Here is a 26,522-nt window from a genome sequence, read left to right as displayed (position 1 = left end):
ATGCCGGACGGCAGGAAGACAGGAATGAGGTGAAGAATTACCTGTGGTAACGGATAACGTGTGTATGTCTGCAGTGTGCAGCGTGGGGAAGGGTTTGGAAGAGGATGAATAGGAATCGAGAAATGCCATGTCGGCTGCGTGTGAGCGGGACCGGTTTTGAAGTGGAAGCAGGATGAACCAGAAGAGAAATATATATAAGATGAATACGTACATGAAATTTCATCTGCCACAAGTCTGCCCAAGCCTCTATGTATTGTGTCCCACTCCCTCTGTAATCAGGGATGGCTGCCCCAAGCAAAAGTGAAAATGTCGCAGCCACACCACGCAGTTGCTACACACATAATGGCAGATCGCAGAACGGTGGAGTGTAGTAATCCACTTGTTGGTTTCGTGTGAGATGTAGATGGGTGTTATATTAAAGACTGGGAAGGGGTGTGATTTCAATGTGTGGTCACTTGATCATTCAATTCAGAAGGGGTGTGGATGCTCGATTGTTTAATCGAACCAGGGGGGAATATCCCTTGGTGTTTTGGGCATGTAGATGATCGATCGTCTCATTGAGTAATTTTGGTGTGCAGACAATTGAACCGCTTAACAATGTCCTCCTTAGTGACTTCAGCATACATGCACCCAGTTAACTGAAAAAAATGAGTTCTTAGGATGCCCATCACAAACTTTGCCACCCTAAATGACCATTTAGTTTGCTTATATGGTGGAACAGGCCTGGTCTATAACGATTCAGCGATTCCATTGAGTTTGGTAGCAACTCGATGGAACCAGCATGATATTTGAATTCTTATTATGACTGTATATGAATATTACCAATTAATTAAGGGGTTTAAAACAAGTAAGGATAGAAACAGAGGTGCACATTTTTTCCAGTGGTTTTCAGTCCCAGATTTCATAGACAGTAGCAGGACATCCACTTTGTGTAGTCTGACCCTGCCATAATCAGACAGCTCTGTCTAGAGGCGGGCTCTGTGTACATGAGAGCCGACAACCAATGAGCACACACCTAGAAGTACAATGCGTATAACGCAGTGTGACGGATGGCTGGGATGCCCCTGCAGCATATGTACCAGGGGAGCAAGCATTGGGTGAACAAACACAAACCCAAACCCACCAATTCTGACAAACTCTAAGCATTGATTATGCAAGAATGGGCTGCCATCAGTCAGGATTTAGCCCAGGAGTTGGCCTGCCAGGTTGAATTGCAGAGGTCTTGAAAAAGAAAGACGGGCCAACGCTGTAAACATGGACTCTGTGCATTAACTCAATAAAAGCCTTTGAAACTTATGAAATGCTTGTAATTTTTCTTCAGAATACCATAGAAACATCTGACACAGAGATCTAAAAACACTGAAGCAGCAAACTTTGTGAAAATGAATATTTGTGTCATTCTCAAAACTTTTGGCCACGGCTGTACATAAAAAAAAATCTGCAAAAATGAAACAAAGAAGTGTAAAAACAAAAGCAGGAATCACGCCACTTACCTGATTCCGGTCTCTTGCATTTGCATATCTGAATCTCTGAATGTAGTAGAAGACTAGCCAGGCGAGAGAGATGATCATCAGCACAATAAAAGAGATGGAAACAAAGACCACCGACGTGCGGCTGACGTATTTTTGAAGGTTGCGCGTCCCTATGGTGATGTGCATCATCACGGTGACATTCCTTTCCAGTAACATTACAATCTCTTTCCCTTTGGGCTCAGGAATCATGATTGCCACAATATCTCCAGCACCTGCATTGGGGAAGAAAGATGAAATATGAGAGGGGTGTCCACATGTGGGAGATTATCCACAAGTCTCAAGAGCATCTGATATACAGTACTGCAAGATGGGGAACCAGAACATAGCCATTTGTGCTTCTTTAAATATGGCACATGACAGGTCTGACCTCAAAATGTTGACACGATTATCCCACATCCCCGGTCACCAGCCCTTACTGCCACTGTTACAGAGACCAATAATGATGATGCAGCTTACAGAGTAGACTCAGCTGTGCCAGGACTACAAACCAACCTTCATTGTCAGCAAAATCAAGAAGCTGCTCAGAGACTTGAAAAAGTAGACGGCGAGTATAAACTTTGCACACCCGGATTTGACCAATTTACCTCATTCATCCTGGCAGATCATCTCAGGCTCCATTAGATTGGCAGCGCATCACCAGAGATGCTAAGAATGTCTAAGAATGGCAGAGTTCAAGTTGTCATAGCATGTGAGGGACATAAATATAACAACGGCTTTAATAGACCTGTCATTGTTGTGCTGCAAGCATGAGGGTGCCCTGAAATATATGCAAATCCCCTGAAATGAAAGTCTATAATGTGCACTTTAATTACGTCCGCAGTGTTTGATTTGTACTTTTAAACTGCAGAAAAGTAGAAGACAAGTACATGCTTTGCACACCTGGATTTGGCCAGTTTGCCTCTTTCTTCCTGGCAGATCATCACAGGCACCATTAGATTGGATGCAAAGTGCCAGTGAACTGCCATCTTCAGGTCACACCAGACATGTTCTAGGGGTCTGGCTGGGCCACTCAAGGTTCAGTCAGAGACTTGTCCCAAAGTCACACATTACACCTGCCAATCCTTAAACTCAAACTACTGCAAGGCACTATACAGCATCACACCCTGTCAACTGCAGCCCCTATCACTGACTCAGTATGTGCCACCAAACTCATTGGCTGGCGCGTCATCCTACAACAAGATAATGAGCCAAACACACCGCTGAGGTCACACAGGAGTTTATCAAAGGTAAAAAAAATGGAAAATTCTTGAAAGGCCAAGCCAGTCACCAAGTCCAATTCAGCAGGCCTTCCATATGCTGAACAGAAAACTTAAGGGGACAAGCCCCCCAAAACAAGCAAGAGCTGAAGATGGCTGCATTAGAGGCTTGACAGAGCATCACCAGAGAAGACCACCTGCTGATGTCTATGAATCGCAGACTTCAAGCAGTCATTGCATGCTGGGATATGCAACAAAGTACTAACTACGATGGCTTAAACAGACCCAAACACTATGGTGCCCAGAAATGGGGGAGCATGTAGAAAAAATGTTGTGTGACCAAAATGTCTGAAAATCCCCTTAATTGAAAGTCTGCAATGTGCACTTTAATCACAATGTCTGAATTGTTTGATTTGTAATTTTAAACTGTGGAGAAGAGGGTGAAATCAAGGAAAAATGGAGTCTTTGTCGACGGCATGGTGGCGCAATGGGTAGCACTGCTGCCTCGCAGTTAGGAGGCCCGGGTTCGCTTCCTGGATCCTCCTTGCGTGGAGTTTGCATGTTCTCCCCGTGTCTGCCTGGGTTTCCTCCCACAGTCCAAAGACATGCAGGTTAGGTGCACTGGCGATTCTAAATTGTTCCTAGTGTGTGCTTGGTGTGTGTGTGTATGTGTGTGCGTGCCCTGCGGTGGGCTGGCACCCTGCCCAGGGTTTGTTGGCTGGGATTGGCTCCAGCAGACCCCCTTGACCCTGTAGCTCGGATATAGCGGGATGGATGGGGTCTTTGTCTCAAACAGTATGGAGGACGCTGTAAAAAAAGGTAATTAATTAATTAAGCCAGCCACCCGATTTTAATCAAAAGTATCAGGCCTTCTGTATGCTGAAAAGAAAACCTAAGGGGACAAGCCCCCCAAACCAAGCAGGGGCTGAGGATGGCTACAGAAGAGGCTTGGCAGAGCATCACCAGAGAAGACCCTCAGCACCTGGCCCAGGTTGATGTCCATGAATCACAGATTTCAAGCTGTCATTGCAAGTGAGGTGATATGTGACAAAATCCTAAATATGATAATGGCTTTAATAGACCAGCCATTGCTGTGTGCCAAACATTAGGGTGCCCTAAAATGGAGGGGGGGGGGCATGTAGGAAAATTGTTGTGTGACCGAAATGTCTGCAAATCCCCTGAAATGAATGTCTGCAGTGTGCACTTTAATCACAAGGTCTGAAGTGTTTGATTTGTAATAACTGCAGTGCAGAGGGGGAAATCAAATGTTATGTCCAAATGTTATGGTGGGCACTGCATACTTCCTAACCTTTCAAGACTCTTTTCAAATAATATTTCCTACTTTTGTTACCATCGGTTTTACTGTGTTTTAATTAAATTTCCCTTTATAATAATACTGATTTTATACTATTTGATTGGGTCAAGGTACAGTAATAAGAGCACCTGTTGTGGGTGATTGCCATATTCCCACAGGGGTTAGCGGCTGAGGGAGGATACTGCCAATAAAAGCAGTGCAGTGAGTGGGCACCTGCTGTGGTGATTGGCACAGGTGTAGCTGAATGGTTTGGTCTGCTTGTGCACAGCTACTGTAGTTAAGTCTCTTTGCTTAAAGCAGCAGTTCATGAGCTGATAAGGCTGTAAACGACATTCTGATATCCTCTGATGAAGGAAACTCCACTGTAATTATGTTGTTAGACTTAAGTGCAGCATTTGACACCACTGACCATTCTATTTTACTGCACAGGCTAGAAAATGACGTTGGGCTTACAGGCACTGTGCTCAGTTGATTTAGTTCTTACTTATCAAATCGATTCCAATATGTACAGAAATGTGCTGACAGTACTCCATCATTATACACAGGAGTTCAATATGGTGTCCCGCAGGGCTCAGTACTGGGACCTTTACTGTTTTCACTTTACAGGCTTACACTGGGATCTCTCATTAGGAAACATCACATTAATTTTCACTCGTATGCAGATGACACCCAGCTATACCTTTCTTTTAGATCAAATGAAGTTTCTCTGATGTTATCTTTATTTAGTTGTGTTAGTGAATTAAAGGAGTGGATGGATGACAACTACTTGTCTTTAAACAGAGCTGGTAATTATTGGAGGGAATGATGCTGATCACAACAATATTCTGTCATCATTTAACTCAGTTGGAATCCCCATTAACTTTACTGAATCAGCCCGCAGTCTAGTTATCTTTGACTCTAGCAGGTCATTTAAAACGCATATTACAAAGTTGTCCAAAACATGTTTCTTCCATCTTAAAAATGTTAGGAAATTAAGGCGCTTTCTAAATAAACAGGATTCTGAGAAATTAATTCCTGCATTTATTTTTAGTCGGATTGACGACTGCGATGCGGTGTTCACTGGATGTTCAAAGTGTTCTCTATACAACCTCCAGTTAATCCAAAATGCTGCTGAAAGAATTATTACAAGAACAAGAAAATACAAACACATAACTCCAGTTCTTAAATCCTTACACTGGCCCCCGGTTAAGTTTAGGGCAGATTTCCAAATCCTCCTTTTAACATATAAAGCCTTAAATGGCCGATGTCCGGCTTACTTGTCTGAACTTATCATGACTTACAAACCTGAGCGCACATTAAGATCTCAAGATGCCAGTCTGCTTAGGATTCCAAGGATTAATAAAATAACAGTGGGAGGTCGAGCTTTTAGTTATAGGACCCCTAAACTGTGGAGTGGTCTGCCTGCTACTATAAGAGATGCCCCTTCAGTCTCAGCTTTCAAATCTCACGACTTCAGTTTAGCACACCCTGACTAGAGCTGCTGATTAACTGTACAGACTGCATCTCTGTTGTCAGTCATTAGCACTAAAATATAAGTAACATGACAGTTAGAATTTGTTACTAACCCTCACCTATTCTGTTTCTCTTCTCGGTACTCAAATGTGGCACTTGGTGCCACGGCCCACCTGCCAAGTTGTTTTGCCTGTCTAAAGTAAAGTCATCCCTGATTGAGGATCGTAGGAATTGTGGGGTAGAGGGGTCCTTTCACCAGACTGGCTGGCCCAGCGCTGTTTCAGCTGTGGAATGGCCAATTGGGGGAGGCAGCTTGATGGTCGAAGTCTCCAGGACTCTCAACAAATCCAAATCATATGATGTGATATCATCTACTGTTAAATTCTGGTCTGTACTTGTAAAACTTTTATTTTTATACTGTATTGAGGACTTGTTCTGTTTTGTGTATTGTGTTGTATTGACCCCCTTCTTTTGACACCCACTGCATGCCCAACCTACCTGGAAAGGGGTCTCTCTCTGAACTGCCTTTCCTGAGGTTTCTTTCATTTTTCCCCTACAAGGGTTTTTTTTGGGAGTTTTTCCCTTGTCTTCTTAGAGAGTCAAGGCTGGGGGGCTGTCAAGAGGCAGGGTCTGTTAAAGCCCATTGTGGCACTTCTTGTGTGATTTTGGGCTCTACAAAAATAAATTGTATTGTATTGTAATTGTATACAGCAGTGTTACTTGGGAGAAGGCTCATAGGCTCCAATCATGTTATTTCTCAGCCAGACCAGGGGTTGGCGCCGTCATCTGATCCTTTCCCCTTCTGTCCCACTGTAGACCAGCAGAAGAAACACCCAAACAAAGAGTGACATCACCACCAACCCTCCCTCTCATGACGTCACTTTCGTCCAACCCTGATGACATCTTCCCCCTCAGAATCCACCTAACAAAGACATCACCTCCTCTTCTGGCCTCTCTGAGTCATCCCCTTCCTGTGTCTGCCATATACAGTGCATCCGGAAAGTATTCCCAGCGCATCACTTTTTCCACATTTTGTTATGTTACAGCCTTATTCCAAAATGGATTAAATTCATTTTTTTCCTCAGAATTCTACACACAACACCCCATAATGACAACGTGAAAAAAGTTTACTTGAAGTTTTTGCAAATTTATTAAAAATAAAAAAACTGAGAAATCCCATGTCCATAAGTATTCACAGCCTTTGCTCAATACTTTGTCGATGCCCCTTTGGCAGCAATTCCAGCCTCAAGTCTTGTTGAATATGATGCCACAAGCTTGGCACACCTATCTTTGGCCAGTTTGGCCCATTCCTCTTTGCAGCACCTCTCAAGCTCCATCAGGTTGGATGGGAAGTGTCGGTGCACAGCCATTTTAAGATCTCTCCAGAGATGTTCAATCAGATTCAAGTCTGGGCTATGGCTGGGCCACTCAAGGACATTCACAGAGTTGTCCTGAAGCCACTCCTTTGATATCTTGGCTGTGTGCTTAGGGTCGTTGTCCTGCTGAAAGATGAACCGTCGCCCCAGTCTGAGGTCAAGAGCGCTCTGGAGCAGGTTTTCATCCAGGATATCTCTGTGCATATCTCTTTCCCTTTATCCTGACTAGTCTCCCAGTCCCTGCCGCTGAAAAACATCCCCACAGCATGATGCTCCACCACCATACTTCACTGTAGGAATGGTATTGGCCTGGTGATGAGCAGTGCCTGGTTTCCTCCAAACGTGACGCCTGGCATTCACACCAAAGTGTTCAATCTTTGTCTCATCAGACCAGAGAATTTTCTTTCTCATGGTCTGAGAGTCCTTCAGGTGCCTTTTGGCAAACTCCAGGTGGGCTGCCATGTGCCTTTTACTAAGGAGTGGCTTCCGTCTGGCCACTCTATCATACAGGCCTGATAGGTGGATTGCTGCAGAGATGGTTGTCCTTCTGGAAGGTTCTCCTCTCTCCACAGAGGACCTCTGGAGCTCTGACAGAGTGACCATCAGGTTCTTGGTCACCTCCCTGACTAAGGCCCTTCTCCCCCGATCGCTCAGTTTAGATGGCCGGCCAGCTCTAGGAAGAGTCCTGGTGGTTTCGAACTTCTTCCACTTATGGATGATGGAGGCCACTGTGCTCATTGGGACCTTCAAAGCAGCAGAAATGTTTCTGTAACCTTCCCCAGATTTGTGCCTCGAGACAATCCTGTCTTGGAGGTCTACAGACAATTCCTTCGACTTCATGCTTGGTTTGTGCTCTGACATGAACTGTCAACTGTGGGACCTTCTATAGACAGGTGTGTGCCTTACCAAATCAGGTCCAGTCAACTGAATTGACCACAGGTGGACTCCAATGAAGCTGCAAAAACATCTCAAGGATGATCAGGGGAAACAGGAGGCACCTGAGCTCAATTGTGAGCTTCATGGCAAAGGCTGTGAATACTTATGTACATGTGCTTTCTCAATGTTTTTATTTTTAATAAATTTGCAAACACCTCAAGTAAACTTTTTTCACATTGTCATTATGGGGTGTTGTGTGTAGAATTCTGAGGAAAAAAAATGAATTTAATCCATTTTGGAATAAGGCTGTGACATAACAAAATGTGGAGAAAGTGATGAAGCGCTGTGAATACTTTCCGGACGCACTGTAAATCTCTCTGTTTCACCCTCTGTTCTGAAATCTGCTTGTAACAATGTGGTTATTTTCATGTTGCTTTTTCAGTATATGGGGTGACCATCACCAAACCTTTACAGCAGCTATATTAAGGCAAAGTTCCACAGCAATACACCATTTGTAAAATTTTCGTTTGTCTCACTTCAACACTGAGCCAACATCCTTGGGTGAATTTCAGCAGGTTTCACTCCCCCTGCCTAAACAAAATCTCACGATGCCACACTAATTGACAATCAAAACAATCAAACAAATCACCAGGACCAGATAATATTTATCCTCAAGTTTTTAAGGAGGCTAGTGAGTAAAGATATAAACCCTTGACACATATTTTTAGGAAGTCACTGTGCACTGGAGAGATTCTGAAGGACTAGAAAATGTCAAATATCATCCCATTGTATAAAAAGGGTGACAGGGCAGATCAGAGCAACTAGAGGCCAGTAAGCTTAACATGCATCAAAGGAAAATTAATGGAAGGAATTATTAAGGATAAGACTGAGCAAGACCTGGCAAGAACAGGAGTTATTAGGAACAGTCAGCATGGGTTCAGAAGATGGAGGACATGTTTTACTAAAATGCTGGAATTCTATGAGGAGGCAACAAAAGGATACAATCAAAGTGGAGGAGATGATATTAATTATCTGGACTTTCAGAAAGCATGCCACATGAGAAGGTGGGCATCAAACTAAAAGAAGTGGCAGTTCAGGGTGTGTGGTGCATAGATGGGTTCAGAATTGGCTCAGACACAGGAAGTAGAAGGTGATGGCGTGAGGAACCTCATCAGAATTGGCTGATGTTAAGAGTAGTGGCCAGCAGGCAGCAGTGCTGGGGCCATTGCTATCTTTAATATCTTATATATAATTCGGCAGTCTACTCATTCACTCACTCACTCACGTCTGTCTGAAGCCGAATGCGCAGTCGCCTTCTGCGCAGCTGCCTGAAAAACCTTACTAGACCGACATCGCGGCAGGCGGCGGATTTACAGCCGCGAAAATTCACAGAGAAAGGTGACTTCGATTAAAGCTCTAGAGGCCTGAAAGGCGATTTCGACTACAGCTCCAGGCCTGATTACGCATTCATTCAATACACTGTAGCAGTGCTACTTTATAAGAACTGCATCTCCCAGCAGTCCTTGCAGGGGCTGCTGGGGTCAAAGGTGGTCAAAGGAGGTTTAAAAGAGGGCAGAGGGCAAAAAGGAAATAAAAAGTTTGTTTTGTTTGGTGCGTTGTGTGTTGCGTTCATCTGCCGTGCTGCCTGCTGTTATTGGAACTCTAATTAATCATCGTGTCCTGGACTGTATTTGTTTGTTGGGGTCTGGATCGTCTGTCTACCTGTGCACTGAGGACTGTGTTGGATTCATTGGTTTTCCGGAAGAGTGGAGTGCTCCTGAACCATCCATCTGATTTCATCCTTTCCGTATCAACCGGTAGGACTGTGTTTTTCCTTCACCCTTTCAACTTACAGATCGCTGGGCTTAATTTCGTCACTTCCCATTTTTCATCTGGATTGGTTTTCATGGACTTTTGCTGTGTGGTGTTTGTGTGTATATATGTTAAATGTAACATCGCCGAAGGGGTCAGGGGTGGTATTACTGTTTTAATTTAGTTAATTGTGTTCATTATACTCTTAATTGTTTGCCTTTCCTGGTGTGCTTTATTGGTCTCTGTTGTGAGTGTGTGTGGGTCGATCCAAGGCTGGGGACGTTCCAGGGATCTCTTATATTAAAATAAATAAATCACCGTCAGCCTGGACGGTGTGAATCTTAGCGGCCCCTGACCGCTACAACACCTATATCAGGTTTGTGGTGCTTATACTTACTACTATTGCACTCGTGCCCATTTCATCTTACGTTGTTGAAACGGGCTCTTTGTCTAGTATAGAAATTATTCAGATAGTAATATAAGGAACAAGCTGGTTAAGTCAGCAGATGATACCAAGATAGGTGGATTAGCAGATAATCGAGAATCCATTATATCATCACAGAAGGACTTGGATAGCAAACAGGCTTGGACAGATTTGTGGACGATGAAATTTAATGTCAGTAAATGTAAAGAATGAATGACACATAGGAAGTAAAAATGTTAGGCTTGAATACACAATAGGAGGTCTGAAAAGAACCGAAAGTCCACCTTATGAGAAGGATTTAAGAGTCATAGTGGTCTCTAAACTATCGACTTCCAGACAGTGTTCAGAAGCCATTGAGAAGGCAAACAGAATGTCAGGTTATATAGCGCCTTGATGTGTGGAGTACAAGTCACAGGAGGTTCTGCTCAAGCTTTATAACACACTGGTGAGGCCTCATCTGGAGTCCTGTGTGCAGTTTTGGTCTCCATAAAGACATAGCAGCACTAAAGAAAGTCCAGAGAAGAGCAACTCGGCTGATTGAGGGCTACAGGGGATGAGTTATGAGGAAATATTAAAAGAGCTGAGCCTTTACAGTCCTTAGAGAAAATTGAATGTAATGAAATGTAAAGTATGACACGTAGGAAGTAAATATGTGAGGTCTGAATACACAATGAGACATCTGAAAATCAAGAGTCCACCTTATGAGAAGGACTTAGGAGTCATAGTGGACTTGACATTATCAACTGCCAGACAAACCATTAAGAAGCCTAACAGAATGTCAGGTTATATAGCGCCTTGATGTGTGGAGTACAAGTCACAGGAGGTTCTGCTCAAGCTTTATAACTCACTGGTGAGGCCTCATCTGGAGTCCTTTGTGCAGTTTTGGTCTCCATAAAGACATAACAGCACTAGAGAAAGTCCAGAGAAGAGCAACTCGGCTGATTGAGGGCTACAGGGGATGAGTTACGAAGACTAAAAGAGCTGAGCCTTTAGTGTGATGAAGAGGAAACCTGACTGAAGTGGTTAAAATTTTGAAGGGAATTAGTCCAGTGGATTGAGACACAGGGGACACAGTTGGAAACTTGTGAAGGGGAAATTTTGCACAAACATGAGGAAGTTTTTCTTTACACAAAGAACGACAGACACTTGGAATAAGCGACCGGGTAGTGTGGTAGACAGTAAGACGTTAGGGTCTTTCAAAACTCGACTTGATGTTTTCTTGGAAGAAATAAGTGGATAGTACTGGCGAGCATTGTTGGGCTGAATGGCCTGTTCATAACCTTAGATCTTCAAATGAGCGTCTGCTTAGAATTCCAAGAGCTAAACTTAAAAGAAGTGGTGAGGTGGCCTTCTGCTGTTATGCGCGTAAAATCTGGAACAGCTGACCGATAGAAATTTGCCCGACTAATACAGTGGAGCACTTTAAAAAAAACTGCTAAAAACTCATTATTTTAAAATGGCTTTCTCAAAGCTTCATTTTAGTGTAACCCTGATACTCCGTATATGCATTTATTTATCATAGTCATTCATGCTGGCTCTGAAATCCATACTGACCCCTACTTCCTGTGCTGTTCTTTTTCCGGTTTTCTGTGGTGCTGATCTACGCCCCCACCACCCAATCAAAGCACCGTGATGTCCCTCTATTGATGGATTGAAGGCCAGAAGTCCACGTGACCATCATCATCAAATTCTTCCATGTGAAGCCTGAAAACCATGAGGACTTGTTGAGGTCATTCATGTCAGGTAGCTGGGTGGTCTCGTGGCCCCCTGCAGATTTTTTTTTTTTTAATTCTCCAGCCGTCTGGAGTTTTTATGTTTTTTTTTCTGTCCTCCCTGGCCATCGGACCTTACTCTTATTCTATGTTAATTAGTGTTCTCTTATTTTGTCTTTTCTTTTTCTCTTTCTTCATCATGTCAAGCCAGGGCTGGATTAAGAGCTTTGGGGGCCCGTAGCACATTTCAAATTTGGGGGCCCTTTTGGTCTGCATCATCTGAAGTTTAGATTCTGAACAAACCGGACTAAATAATTATTTTACTCTCGATTATAATAAGAATCTTATAATATTTATGTGAATTTTATGTGTTGGGCCCCTAAAGTTTTGTTGTGTAAGAAATTTACAGTTTAAAAACGTAAAGATAATATTTTTAAAGACCAGTTTTTCAATGCTACACTTTTTCATTAAATATTGGGTCCACCATTTGGGGGCCCCTGAAATTGTGGGGCCCGTAGCATATGCTACATGTGCCTATTGGTTAATCCGGCACTGTGTCAAGCACTTTGAGCTACACTATTTGTATGAAAATGTGCAACAGAAATAAATGTTGTTGTTGTTGTTGAGCTGAAAGGCTTTGCCAAGGGGTGGTGGTGGTGGTGATGGGGGGGGGGATTCCTGAGCCTCTGCCCCCCCTTTAGCCCCCCCTTTCAAAGAGCTCAGTTGTTTTACTACTTATCTTGATCATGAATTTCACCGTACTCTGTACACGTGATAACAACGACCCTCTAAACCTGTGCGTTTTTGGTTTTTATCGACTGTTCTTTGCCGTTTCTTTCCCATTTAACTTCATAGGTTCACAAAAACAACAATCTGTGGTCTCTGAGAAACAACAGCCGAGTTGAGCAGCCAAGAGGCAGCCAGCAGGCTCCAGCGAAGGGGCTCCATATACGTCAAAAAACTCGGCACTAATGAGAGTCGATTTAAAGCAGGAAGTCCAGTCTGGCTGAACGGTGATGTAAAACAGATCCTGGGAGCGCCACTAAAATGATCTGATGAATATTCAAACCTGGAAAAGATTACCGTTCCACAAATAGCAGCCCCTGTTGGCTTCCTCTCTCTCAGTCTCTAAGAACTGGCAGGCAGCTGACCAGAGATAAGAATCCGAGTCGGGGGTCTCACGTTCAGTCCTGCAGATTTTTAATCCAACCAGTTTTACAAACCGAGGGGTCTCTCATTTTTGTTTCAGTGATCAAATTCGGGTTTGTCAAACTCAGATCCTGGAGGCTTTCATTCCAGCCTCTGCCTTCAATAGTAGCCAATTACTGTGGCTAATGAAGCGTACGCCATTGGCTTTCATTTTAATTGACATGCTATTTAAGAAGCAGAATATTGAATTGTTTCTTTTTTTTTTTCTTAATTAGCAATCAAACAATAATGAAATGCTAAGGGAGCCAAATGAAGACAAGCTAACATGATCCTAATTTTTGCACCTGGGTGTCCACCACATCACATCTGTTTCAATGACAGGCAGCGCGGTGGTGAAGTGGATTCGGCTTTGGACCGAGGGTGTGGGCTCAAAGCCCACTACTGACACTGTGGGTTTGAAGACCAGACAACGTAGTGCGGTCCTAAAAGGAGACGATACCTGTGGTCTGTGTGCCATCTTGGTGAGGAGTGGAACGAGATCAGCCCCAAGTTTAACTAATCCACTGCTGATCTTGCTTTGGCAACGCATTTCTCTTTGGTTTGCTCAGCTGGCCGTCTGATTGCCGGTTAATGGCGGCGCGTAGACTATTAACGCCTCACCCTCTCTCAATTAACAACGTGCCACTAAGCATTCCTCTCGATTTGAAGGGACAGAGCACAGGGAAAAAGAATGTCCTCAAGTAAACTTATTAAAATAAAGTAATTGCAATCAGGTAAGCTGCATTACCCTGGTCATCATTCAGAAAACGTTATTCGCTTCAAGTGTATGAAAAGGCTGTGAAATCCCTATACGGAAAATAATGACGACAGGAGGTATGTGTTAATAGATTAGTATCTGAAGCATTATTATTTCTCTGTCACTCACGGGAGGATCTACCATCAGGATGGCCTCTGTGGTGTGCACCCTGGGGTCCTGGTTACCAAAGGGCCTTGCGGTATGGAAGAAAGTAATGCCACCATCTTTCTGTTTTTAACCTTGTGCTCTTCCACGAAACACACGTACGCGATAATGTATGAGTGACAGCGTGCTCAAATCTCCCCATGGATTCTTTTATATTTATACTAACCATCCCCACGTGACTCCACCTGCGTGGTAGTGAAACAGGACAAACTTTGAAAATCAATAAACAAACAGGTATCGCTAGCTAAACAGAAGCAAGAAACACACCAAAACACAGAGGGAGACCGACTCGAACGGAGGCTGACGCGTGAATAAGGAGGGCCCCACCCGGCTCCCTAATCCATGACGTCACGCTTCGCCCTCACGTTGGCCTGCAGCCTCTGTCTCGGATTAGTGCAAAAAAATCGCTCCTGCAAGCAAACTATGATTCTTAACGCGATGAGAGAAGTCACAAAATCAACTGGAACGTTCAAGCAAATTATACAAAAAAACGATTTAAATCCATTAAGTAGTTCCTCGTTCGCTAACTACGCGGAGGTATGGTACGCCTTTAGGCTGGTGCATGAGTGAGGAGGGCCCCACCCAGCTCCCTACTCCTGAGATCCCACCTCTACCTCCCCTCGGCCTGCTGCATGTCTCTCGGATTTGCGTGAATAAATCGGTACTGCAAGCGAACAAGAGAAGTCGCAAAATCAACCAGAACGTTCAAGCAAATCATACAAAAAAATGATTTAAATCCGTTACGAAGTTCTCTCGTTTGCTAGCTAAGCGGAGGTAAGGTACACACCCCAAGGCTGGCGTGTGAGTGAGGAGGTCCCCGCCGCCCTCTCCTCGGCCTGCTGCGTCTCTCTCGGATTTGTGCAAATAAATCGGTACCACAAGCGAACTACAATACTTAACATGATGAGAGAAGTCGCAACAACCAGAATGTTCACAAACATACAGACAGACAGACGTTAGATTTTACATATATCATATATATTTTATATATTTCATATATAATAATAATAATAATAATATATCATATATATTTTATAGGGCGGCACAGTGGCGCAGTGGTAGCGCTGCTGCCTTGCAGTTAGGAGACCCATCTGGGTTCGCTTCCCAGGTCCTCCGTGCGTGGAGTTTTCCATGTTCTCCCCGTGTCTGCGTCGGTTTCCTCCCACAGTCCAAAGACATGCAGGTTAGGTGGATTGGCGATCCTAAATTGGCCCTATTGTGTGCTTGGTGTGTGAGTGTGTGTGTCCTGCGGTGGGTTGGCACCCTGCTCGGGATTGGTTCCTGCCTTGTGCCCTGTGTTGGCTGGGATTGGCTCCAGCAGACCTCCGCGACCCTGTGTTCGGATTCAGCAGGTTGGAAACTGGATGGATGGATGGAAAATCTAACATCTGTCTGTCTGTATGTCTGTGAACATTCCGGTTGTTGCGACTTCTCTCATCATGTTAAGTATTGTAGTTCGCTTGTGGTACCGATTTATTTGCACAAATCCGAGAGAGACGCAGCAGGCCGAGGAGAGGGCGGCGGGGACCTCCTCACTCACGCGCCAGCCTTGGGGTGTGTACCTTACCTCCGCTTAGCTAGCGAACGAGAGAACTTCGTAATGGATTTAAATCGTTTTTTTTGTATGATTTGGTTGAATGCTCCGGTTGATTTTGCGACTTGTCTCAACAGCCTTTCCTAATCCTACAGTTTCCAAAGCACATAAAATATCTAGTCTGAAGACAGACAATATTCGTAAAGAATGTCTCATCACAGTGCCAGTCGAAGTTTCATAATCGGTGCTCCTTGCTGTCTATACAGCATGTATTCAGTATTCTTGTTAGACTTCTGGGGGAAGACGAGTCCACCTTGGTGGATGAACCACATGCCTCTTGCATCAGCAAAATGGCACCATTTGGTGTCCATAGCATGGTAGCGAGATTTCAGAGTGTGTGCACTGCTTGAGTGTCATGAACGGTACCACTCGGTGCTCAGAACACATCCCCATCGAGTTCCCAAAATGGCACATCTCTGTGTTCATAGCGCACATTGAATATTATTAAACTTTAAGGACTCTCGGGCCCCCTCACTGTCAAAATCACACGTCCCTTCCAAAACAGCTTGGTGTCAATAGCACCTTGGGGGAGTGGGGGGGGGGTTTGGGGGGTGTCTTTCCAGAGAGCACCTCTTAACTTACATGAACGGCACCCCCTCTGATGATGTCGCCGTAAGCAGGTGCCTTTTTCCTTAATTAGCAGCCCAACAATAATGAGATACAAAAGAAGTCAACACATGACCAGCTGACCTGCATCCATCATACAACATCTGAAAATAAAGAAAGTTGAAGGTCCCAGTAAGGCTGATCTGCTCATGTCCACAATACTCCATTAAAATTAAAAATATCAACTGTTTTGGAAATGTCTGCTGCGGCCGAATGAGAGCCAAGGAATTAAATAACAGGTTTAATTAACAGCAAAAATGGACTTCTAATTAGGAAACTGGTTGGAGTCCCCAACTTAGCTGATCATCTGTTGGCCCACTTCACAACTCTTTTCTGTTTGGGTGCCATTTAAGGAAAAAAAAATGAAGCAATTCAGATAACTGGATCATAAAAAAAATAAGTCAATGGAATGGAAAAGGAGTTAATTAGCAACAGAAACGAGTCCCTGATTAAGAAATGGTTTGAATGAAAACCTACAGACACAATAGCACTCCAGGACCAGAGTTCGAGACCCCTGGGCTAAGGGGATTAGGGATACACAACCGAGTCATAAAAGCCGAAGAGCAGACCCTGATGGAACTCACGATCACGTGGTGGTGACAAATCAAATCAACTGCACCCTTAGCTAACCATAGGAGCCACACTTGTGGACAGAATGGCCTCCTACTTCTTTGCTAAGAGTTTATTCATATTTAGCATCTGAATTCAAAAACTTGTTATATGACTCATAAAGAGCAAAAGGACCCAACGCAGAAGAATGATTAAAGAGATAAGAAAAAAAGCAATGAAGCAAACACCTCACTCTCCAGGCGAGTTATACAACACCGCAGAATAGCAGAAACTCCTGCAAGCAAGCAAGCAAGCAAGCCAACCAACAAAGGAGACACATTTCTCCAATTACACGCATAAAAAGTTCCCATCAGGATTCCTAAATGACGTTCAGCCAGGCACAGCATGCCAGAACTGTGCTGTCATGCATTACGCTGGTCAAGTTATCCAAAGGAGACCCCGGGGACCGTTCAGTCTCGGCTCCATTATGTCATAAGAATCAGCTTTTATGATGAAGTGAATCGTGGCCTGGTTTCATTTTTTTTTTGTGCAGAGGTACTCAATAATAAAGATTTCTTTGGCTTAGCGAACCCTGTATCTGTGCCGATTCGAAATTTGGCCGTCCACAGGGCCATGTTCTTCACAGTTCCTCAGTCTGGCCTTGGATTTGCTGATAGGGCCAGGAATCACGTTTTTTCTTGAAGCAGATGGTTGGAAAAAAGAAAAGCAGAGCCACTTACATCAGAATTACACGGCCACTCAGCAAATCTTAGACAGATGTGAGATGATGTCCTTCCCACTCAGGTCTTCCCAGTTAGAATTTACAAGCTTGAAATGTTAGGACCCTGAGTGGAGTGAGAACAAATTAGTGGCCAATGGTTCCAAAAAAAAAAAAAAAAAGGGTGCCAGTCTGGTTATACTTAGGAGAAACATCATCTGGCCATGGGTAGAAGTTTTAAGGGTGAAGTGTACAGTCGTGGCTAAAAGCTTTGAGAATGATACAATTGTTGGTTTTCATAAAGTTTGCTGCTTCAGTGTTTTTAGATCTTTCTGTCAGATGTTTCTCTGGTAGACTGAAGTAGAATTACAAGCAGTTCATACGTTTCAAAGGATTTTATTGACAATGACATGAAGTTTATACACAGAGTCAATATTTGCAGTGGTGTCCCTTCTTTCTTTTGTAAGATCTCTGCAATTCGCCCTGGCAGGCCATCTGTCAATCAACTTCTGGGCCAAATCCTGACTGATGGCAGCCCATTCTTGCATAATCAGAATTTGTGGGTTTTTTGTTTGTTCACCCGCCTCTTGACCACAAGTTCTCAAAGGGATTCAGGTCTTGGAAGTTTCCTGGTCATGGACCAAAAATTTCAATGTTTTGTTCCCCGAGCCACTTAGTTGTCACTTTTGCCTTATGAACTGGTGCTCCATCTTGTTGGTCACCAGACTGTTCTTGGACGGTTGAGAGAAGTTGCTCTCAGAGGATGTTTTGGTCCCATTCTTTATTCAAAATTGTGAGTGAGCCCACTGCCTTGGCTGAGAAGCAACCCCATGTGACATGAATGGTCTCAGGATGCTTTACTGTTGGTGTGACACAAGACTGATGGCAGCGCCGCTCACCTTTTCATCCCGATGCCCCAAACAATCGGAAAGGGGATTCATCTGAGAAAATGACTTTCCCCCAGCAGTCCTCAGCAGTCCAATCCCAGAATATCAATCTGCCCCTGATGTTTTTCTTGGCTTCTTTGCTGCCCTTCTTGACACCAGACCATCCTCCAAAGGTCTCCGCCTCATTAACACCTGCCTGCTGCCCTGCCATTCCTAAGCAAGCTCTGCCCAAGTGGTGCCCGCAGCCGAATCCACTTTAGGGGACTAAACTGTTCATTCTGCTGGAATCCAGGCACTTCCAGGCAGGTGACACAAGTGCTTGAGAAGGGTGGAGACGACATTATCAGTTTTGTGAAGGTTCGTTCCATTTTTAATAAATCCCATTTCTAACTTCAGCTTGACTCCCCTTGATTAGATAGATAGATAGATAGATAGATAGATAGATGGACGCACATATGTGAGGGGGAGTCAAGCTAAAGTTAGAAAATGGAATTTATCAGAAAATGGTACCAACCTTAACAAAACTGATGATATCATATCTCAATGTTGTCTCCACCCTTCTCAATGCACTTGTGTCACCTGCCTGGAAGTGCCTGGATTCCAGCAAATTACAAGGTGTTGTCTCGTCCTCGCAAACCACTCATGCACCACTTTCTTCATGCTGTCGTCAGTCTGGAATCGACGACCACCCAGATGTTTTTTTAGCGGTCCAAAAATATGGAAATCCCACGGTGCCAAATCTACTGATACCTCAAAACTTCAGTTTCTCCAGACAAGCCTCGGTGTTCTTGCAGCAAAAGGACCCCTTGAGACAGCAGTCCCTGCCACTTGGATCGAATAGCAGGCTTCATGTTGGTCTCCGGCAAGTCACAGTAACTTGCACTGGTGACTGTAGAACCCCTTTGGCATGTAGTGTTTGACAATAACTCGGGTGCACGAGTGGTAGCGTGGACAAAACAAAACTGTTCATTCTGCTGGAATCCAGGCAGGTGACGCAAGTGCATTGAGAAGGGTCGAGACTCCATTGAGAAATGACATGATCACTTTTGTTAAGGTTAGTTCCATTTTTTAATAAATCACATTTTGTAACTTTAGCTTCACTCCCATAGATAGATAGATAGATAGATAGATAGATGAAAGGCACTATATGATAGACAGACAAATAGATAGATGAAAGGCACTATATGATAGACAGATAGATAGATAGATAGATGAAAGGCACTATATGATAGATAGATAGATAGATAGATAGATAGATAGATGAAAGGCACTATATGATAGATAGATAGATAGATAGATAGATAGATGAAAGGCACTATATGATAGACAGACAAATAGATAGATGAAAGGCACTATATGATAGACAGATAGATAGATAGATGAAAGGCACTATATGATAGATAGATAGATGGATGAAAGGCACTATATGATAGATAGATAGATAGATAGATAGATAGATAGATAGATAGACTTTATTTGTCCCCAAGGACAGATTGTGCAACATACTACTACCAAACATGACTATATTAAATGACCTTAAATTGGATGCATGAAGTAAACGTCCCTCTTTAAATATTTTTTTTCACAAAGGAGAAACAGCATAATTAGGTAGATGGTCAGATTATTTTGGGTGATCAATGTCTATTTCCATTGTATATCTAAGGAAGTAACAATACAAACTCTTTCTCTCTCTGTATTAACACGTTTGCCTGAAGTCAATGCAGCAGGCTAAAGACGTTTATAATGTTAATGTCTGTGTGGGTTTTCCTCTGGGCCCTCCAGCTTTCCTCCCACGTTCCCAGAGACGTACCTTTTAGGTTAACTGCTCTTTTTGGAGTGCAGCCTATGATGGATTGGTACCTTATCCTGTCTTGAACCCAGTACTGCCAGTCTGGGCTCCAGCTCCCTATGTCTGTAACAGGATTGCAAATGTGACAATCTGTCCTAACTGTACCAAAAGGTTCAAGTGGGATGAAGTTAGCTGGTTGTCTGCCGGCTCCCTTTGCATCTCATTATTGTTTAGCTGCTGGTTAAGGATAAAGAAACAAGGATTCTGAATGTTAACATACAAATCAATTAAAATGAAGGCAAAATAAATAATTGGATACTGATTAAGAAAGTGGTTGGAACAAAAATACATGGCCAGAGCGGCCCTCCAGGATCCAAGCTTGACATCCCTGGTATTTGCCTCGTTTTGTCTTCTTGGAAATAAAGTCATGAAACACACAGCAACTGACAAAATGTACAATTTAAGTGATGTTCCAGTGAAAATACTCCAGCTTTTAATGCACATTTATGCCAACATTAGTCTCGAACCAAAAAAAAAAAAAAAAAAAAAAAAGGACACTGAGCAGCCAGCTGTCTCCATAGTTACTGGAAGCCATCCAAAGTCTTCCTCTTCATTGTTTGCGTAGTGGCTGAAAAGTCAATAAAGCTGCCAGGGGGCATCAGCCTACTTGTTTGCTCAGCCTCTTCTGCCAGTGAAAGTCTGCATCGGTGAAATGTTCCGTCCAGAGAGCAGCAGAAGGCAGTCAGGATGCACTGCACTTTGTCAAAGTATTCGAGAGGAGTTAAACCTCTGAGATTTTATAAAATTAGTAACATGACACTGAAAAAAAAAAATCTTGAGATCGGGAATAAAAGGGACTCCTTAACTAAGACTAAAGTCTCTTCTTTCTAAGTCTGGTCTTTAAATCCTTTTATGCTTTAAAGACTTGGCATCAGCTACAGGAGCATTTACAGTTAAGTACGAAAGTATTAAAAATGGGAGCAAATCTGCTAGCTTTGGTGAGCAGTACCAAAAGTTCTTACAAGATAATTACTTCCTAAAGAATAAAGTGAAAATCCCAAAGAAGTTTGAGGAAAACATTTTACAAAAACTATGATGAGGACAGGCCTTCCCAGTTTAATAAAGCTCAACAATCTTACCCACCTGATTCCTCCAAATTAACATCACGTCTCCACTTGAAGGTCCCTAAAGTCCAACTGTCTACCACACTACTTGGTCATTTGGGCAAATGGGGTCAACGGCAGATATTGAAGTGATAATTACTCAGAAGCTGCCACTGTATTACATACAGTACTGTGCAAAAGTTTTAGGCAGGTGTGAAAAAATGCTGTAAACAAAGAATGCTTTCAGAAATATAAATAATGATTGTTTACTGTTATCAATTTATAAAATGCAAAGTGAGCGAACAAAAGAAAACTCTAAATCAAATCAATATTTGGTGTTCCTACCTTTTGCCTTCAATTCTTATAGGTCCACTTGCACAAAGTCATGGATTTTGTAGGATTCTAGTCAGGTGTCTGATCAGCCAATTCTACCAAACAGGTGCTAATGATCATCAATGTCACACGTAGGTTGAAACACAGTCATTAACTGAAACAGAAACAGCTTCAAACTGGGTGAGGAACAGACAAACTCTGCTACCAAGGTGAGGTTGTGAAGACAGTTTCATGTCATGGCAAGATTGAGCACAGCAACAAGACACAAGGTAGTTCTACTGCATCAGCAAGGTCTCTCCCAGACAAAGATTTCAAAGCAGACTGGGGTTTCAAGATGTGCTGTTTAAGCTCTTTTGAAGAAGAACAAAGAAACGGGCAATGTTGAGGATCGTAGATGCAGTGGTCGGACAAGGAAACTTAGTGCAGCAGATGAAAGACACATCAAGCTTATTACCCTTCGAAATCGGAAGATGTCCAGCAGTGCCATCAGCTCAGAACTGGCAGAAACCAGTGGGACCCAGGTACATCCATCTACTGTCCACAGAAGTCTGGCCAGAAGTGGTCTTCATGGAAGAGTTGCAGCTAAAAAGCCATACCTCCGACGTGGTAACAAGGCCAAGTGACTCAAGTATGCACGAAAACATAGGAAGTGGGGTGCAGAAAAATGGCAGCAGGTGCTCTGGACTGATTTGAGTCAAAATTTGAAATATTTGGCTGTAGCAGAAGGCAGTTTGTGCGTTGAAGGGCTGGAGAGCGGTACAATAATGAGTGTCTGCAGGCAACAGTGAAGCATGGTGGAGGTTCCTTGAACGTTTGGGGCTGCATTTCTGCAAATGGAGTTGGAGATTTGGTCAGGATTAATGGTGTTCTCAATGCTGAGAAATACAGGCAGATACTTATCCATCATGCAATACCATCAGGGAGGCGTATGATTGGCCCCAAATTTATTCTGCAGCAGGACAACGACTCCAAATATACAGCCAAAGTCATTAAGAACTATCTTCAGCGTAAAGAAGAACAAGAAGTCCTGGAAGTGATGGTATGGCCCCCACAGAGCCCTGATCTCAACATCATCGAGTGTGTCTGGGATTACATGAAGAGACAGAAGGATGTGAGGAAGCCTACATCCACAGAAGATCTGTGATGAGTTCTCCAAGATGTTTGGAACAACCTACCAGCCGAGTTCCTTCAAAAACTGTGTCTAAGTGTACCTAGAAGAACTGATGCTGTTTTGAAGGCAAAGGGTGGTCACACCAAATATTGATTTGATTTAGATTTCTCTTTTGTTCGTTCACATAATTTTGTTGATTGAAGAAAATAAATGATTAACACTATATAAGGCACTATATAATTACTAGATAGATAGATAGACAGACAGACAGACTGGGGACTCTACATTATCCCAATGTGACTGTGTTTGTGTCTGTGTGTTTTCTACAGTGGATTGGTGTCCCGTCCAGAGTTTGTTACTCCCTTGTGTCCTATGCTGCCGGGGTAAGTGTCAATGTGATGGTCTGGATTGGCTCCACTCTCCCCAGGTGCGTCTCGGAGCCCCTTGTACCCAGAACCAGCGAGAATGTACCCAAAGATGAGGACACACAGACAGTCAGAAAGATTAGTACAAAGTGGTTAGGTGCTTTTACTAAAACCAAGCCGTCAGATAAACAGAGTCCAAACACAGCAGTTCAAAATAAATGATCTTCAATAAATACATACTCCATTAAAAGCAAGGTGCCAAGTTTAGGTTAAAAGCCAAATAAATCATTCCCATAAAAAAGGAGGTTAAAATCTCAGGCAGATTTTTTCTTTCAAATTGGACACAAGCCCCAATGCCTCTTTCAAACACCTGGCATCTCTTCAGCTTATCCCATCAGGACCTTGCTGCCCACCGATAGGTGCAGTCAACCAGTTGATCCCAGGGGTTCAGGTTCCTACCACATGTCCGTCAGCATCAGTAGTCCTCCCCTCCAAACCCCACTCATGTCGCCCACAGTCAGCCCATCGACGTGAAATATGGGGGACGTTGTACAATGGGCCTGCTTCTACTCCTCTGCATTGCCACCTCCCAAGCCCCCACACTCGAGTGCAGGCCTGCCAATCGCCATACTCCCACCATACTCCCAACCACCTGTCTGTGTTCTTTATAACACGGCCTCATCACTATCCTGCCCCTTTTCTACTCCTGTAAACTCCGTTCTCTCTTCCTCTTTCTTTTCTTTGATCTCCTCCCCTCTTTGCTCCCCGTAGAGCTCTGACTGGGCACAGGTGCTGTTCTCGATCCACTTCGAGGTGCGAATGAGGCACCTGACTGATCTGCTTGCATTTGCACGTGAATGCACGATTAGCCAAGCACTCCAATCAGTCTCGCACCCTCTCTGAGCCTGCACGCTCCGGGACTCTCGATCTACTTATATATTTACAAGATACGCCGACTTTCCCCAGTGCTGAACCTGAATTATGTGGATTCAGTAAGCACTGGATGGATGGCTGGATGAATGGATGGCTACTTTATGTAGGATGCTGCCAGAAAAGAAATATAAGTAACACAAAAAGTCACATGCTTCACCCGCAAAAACAAAAAACAAATCAGACTTGCTCTCTTGCATCATAATCCTATTTTCTAAAATGCAGTAAGGTAATCTGTCAGATATATGAGATGACAGCTCAGGTTAGCCCGCCTACTGTGACAAGGCACACTATAGAAGGAGCAAATAAAGGAGAAAACAAAACAATAAAATAAGGGAAAATGTGTTAGAATGAGACAAAAGTAGGTCACAAATAAACAAGCAGCCTTTTATAACAAACAGCCTGGCTCATTTCATGGTGGTTTAACAAAAGTCAGGCCACTTGATTCCATATGCGGCATTAGCTCAACTCGCCATCTGGGTGCCCCGCAGATTACTGTCAAAGGCCTTTGTGAGATAAGCGCCTGGTGTTCACAGCCTCTGGAATGGGAGGAATCCACTTGGCACATCCGGCGGGGTTAGAGTAGCAGAAGGAGTGGTGGTCTCCGTGAGGCCTGAAAAGGACATGTATGGGTGGATGAAAAGAAAGGTTTGGGCACCCCTGGTCAAATTACATGTTTTATAAAATTGCTAAGTGAAAAGAACTTAAAAAGTTCATTTCTGCACATTCTGAAAACACACCGGCATGGTATAAGAATGGCCAGAGCACACTGTACTTCCTAAGGAGACTCAGATCTTTTGATGCATGCATTTGCCATTCCAGTACATGACATATCACAAATATTAACATTGCTTTAATTAATCCCATACCAAATGGCACACCACAGAGACATATGCATTGCATTGCATTCCAGTAAGTTGTTTGAAATGCTCTAATGCAACAAATGTTTGTGATGCACCATCTGTTGTAATGGTATATGCAACTTGTATGTCTCTGTTATATGCCATTTGGTATGGGATTCATGAAAGTAATATGTTCATTTTTGTGATGCAACATTTGCTGGAATAACAAATACAATTCATTTAATTGCTACAAGTCTTTGTGATGTGCCATCTGTTGGAATGGCAAATAAAATTCATATGTCTCTGTTATATGCCATTTGGTATGGCATTCATGAAAGTGATGTCTTCATTTTTGTGATGTAGGATTTGTTGGAATAACAAATACAATTAATTTTATTACTACAAGTCGTTGTGATGCACCATCTGTTGGAATGGCAAATGCAACTTGTATGTCTCTGTTATATGCCATTTGGTATGGGATTCATGAAAGTAATGTGTTCATTTTTGTGATGCAACATTTGCTGGAATAAAAAATACAATTCATTTAATTGCTACAAGTCTTTGTGATGTGCCATCTGTTGGAATGGCAAATAAAATTCATATGTCTCTGTTATATGCCATTTGGTATGGCATTCATGAAAGTGATGTCTTCATTTTTGTGATGTAGGATTTGTTGGAATAACAAATACAATTAATTTTATTACTACAAGTCGTTGTGATGCACCATCTGTTGGAATGGCAAATGCAATTCATGTTTCTGTCATATGCCATTTGGTATGGGATTCATGAAAGTGATGTGTTCATTTTTGTGATGCAGCATTTGTTGGAATAACAAATACAATTCATTTTATTACTACAAGTCTTTGTGATGTGCCATCTGTTGGAATGGCAAAGGCAATTCATAGGTCTCTGTTATATGCCATTTGGTATTGGATTCATGAAAGTGATGTGTTCATTATTGTGATGCAACATTTGCTGGGATAACAAAAACAATTCATTTAATTGCTACAAATCTTTGTGATGCGCCATCTGTTAGAATGGCAAATGCAATTCATATGTCTCTTGTTATATGCCATTTGGTATGTGATTCATGAAAGTAATATGTTTATTGTTGTGATGCAACATTTTCTGGAATAACAAATACAATTCATTTAATTGCTACAAGTGTTTATGATGCGCCATCTGTTGGAATGGCAAATGCAATTCTTATGTCTCTGTTATACACCATTTGGTATGTGATTCATTTGTCATGATTAAGGCTGAATATTGGTGTTTGGTAGTAGAGAAGCCATATTGTGTACTGTTGTCAGAGTCATTTCCTGTGTTTCCAGGGGCATGGTCTCCGGTATTATGACCTTAACTTAAGGCATAAAAGGTCAGCCTTTTGCTCTGAGCTTTACATGACCTGCTGATAAAATCCTTATTTTCATTTGATTTATTGTGTGTTACTTTTCTTGTCTTGGCTGGTTTTCGACTTATTGCCTGTTATTTGACCTTGATTATTGTCTCCTGGGTTTTGGTTGCTTCAGTCTATTTTTTTTTTTGGTCTATTCTTCTGTTTTGTCTTTAGCCGGCTGCTCCCAGTTTACTCACAAAATTAGTTATCTGCTTTCCTGCCAGGTCAGGACATCATTTAAAGCATTGATAATGTTTGTGATGTACCACTTGTTAGAAAGACAAACACGATTCATTTTATTACTACAAATATTTGTGATGTGCCATCTGTAGGAATGACAAATTCAGTGCATATGTCTCTGCTTTATGCCATTTAGTATGGGACTCAAGAAAGCAGTGTTAATGTTTGTGAATGGAATGGACGGGATAACAGAGACATAGAAACCAAACGGACACACAGACACTTGTCCTTTTATTAAGATGGATTACAGATAA

The 26,522-nt window shown here is 42.9% G+C and overlaps 1 protein-coding gene across 2 annotated transcripts in view; it reads right to left on the bottom strand.

Annotated features, from left to right (window-relative positions):
- Nucleotides 1-26,522, bottom strand: part of rnf150a (ring finger protein 150a) — a 176,113-nt gene that overhangs the window by 72,093 nt on the left and 77,498 nt on the right. For both annotated transcript variants that reach the window (XR_007935101.1, XM_028802742.2), the window contains exon 2: nt 1,494-1,744. Coding sequence is in view for 1 of the 2 variants with exons in the window: in XM_028802742.2 (XP_028658575.1) it covers nt 1,494-1,744 (251 nt within the window). In the remaining variant the exon portion in view is untranslated. The remainder of the gene's footprint in view (nt 1-1,493; nt 1,745-26,522) is intronic.

This window comes from Erpetoichthys calabaricus, chromosome 5 (genome assembly GCF_900747795.2).
Source record: "Erpetoichthys calabaricus chromosome 5, fErpCal1.3, whole genome shotgun sequence".
Taxonomy (NCBI): Eukaryota; Metazoa; Chordata; class Cladistia; order Polypteriformes; family Polypteridae; genus Erpetoichthys; species Erpetoichthys calabaricus.
Note: the sequence above shows the minus strand (reverse complement) of the source record. Positions and strands in the feature narration are given on the sequence as shown.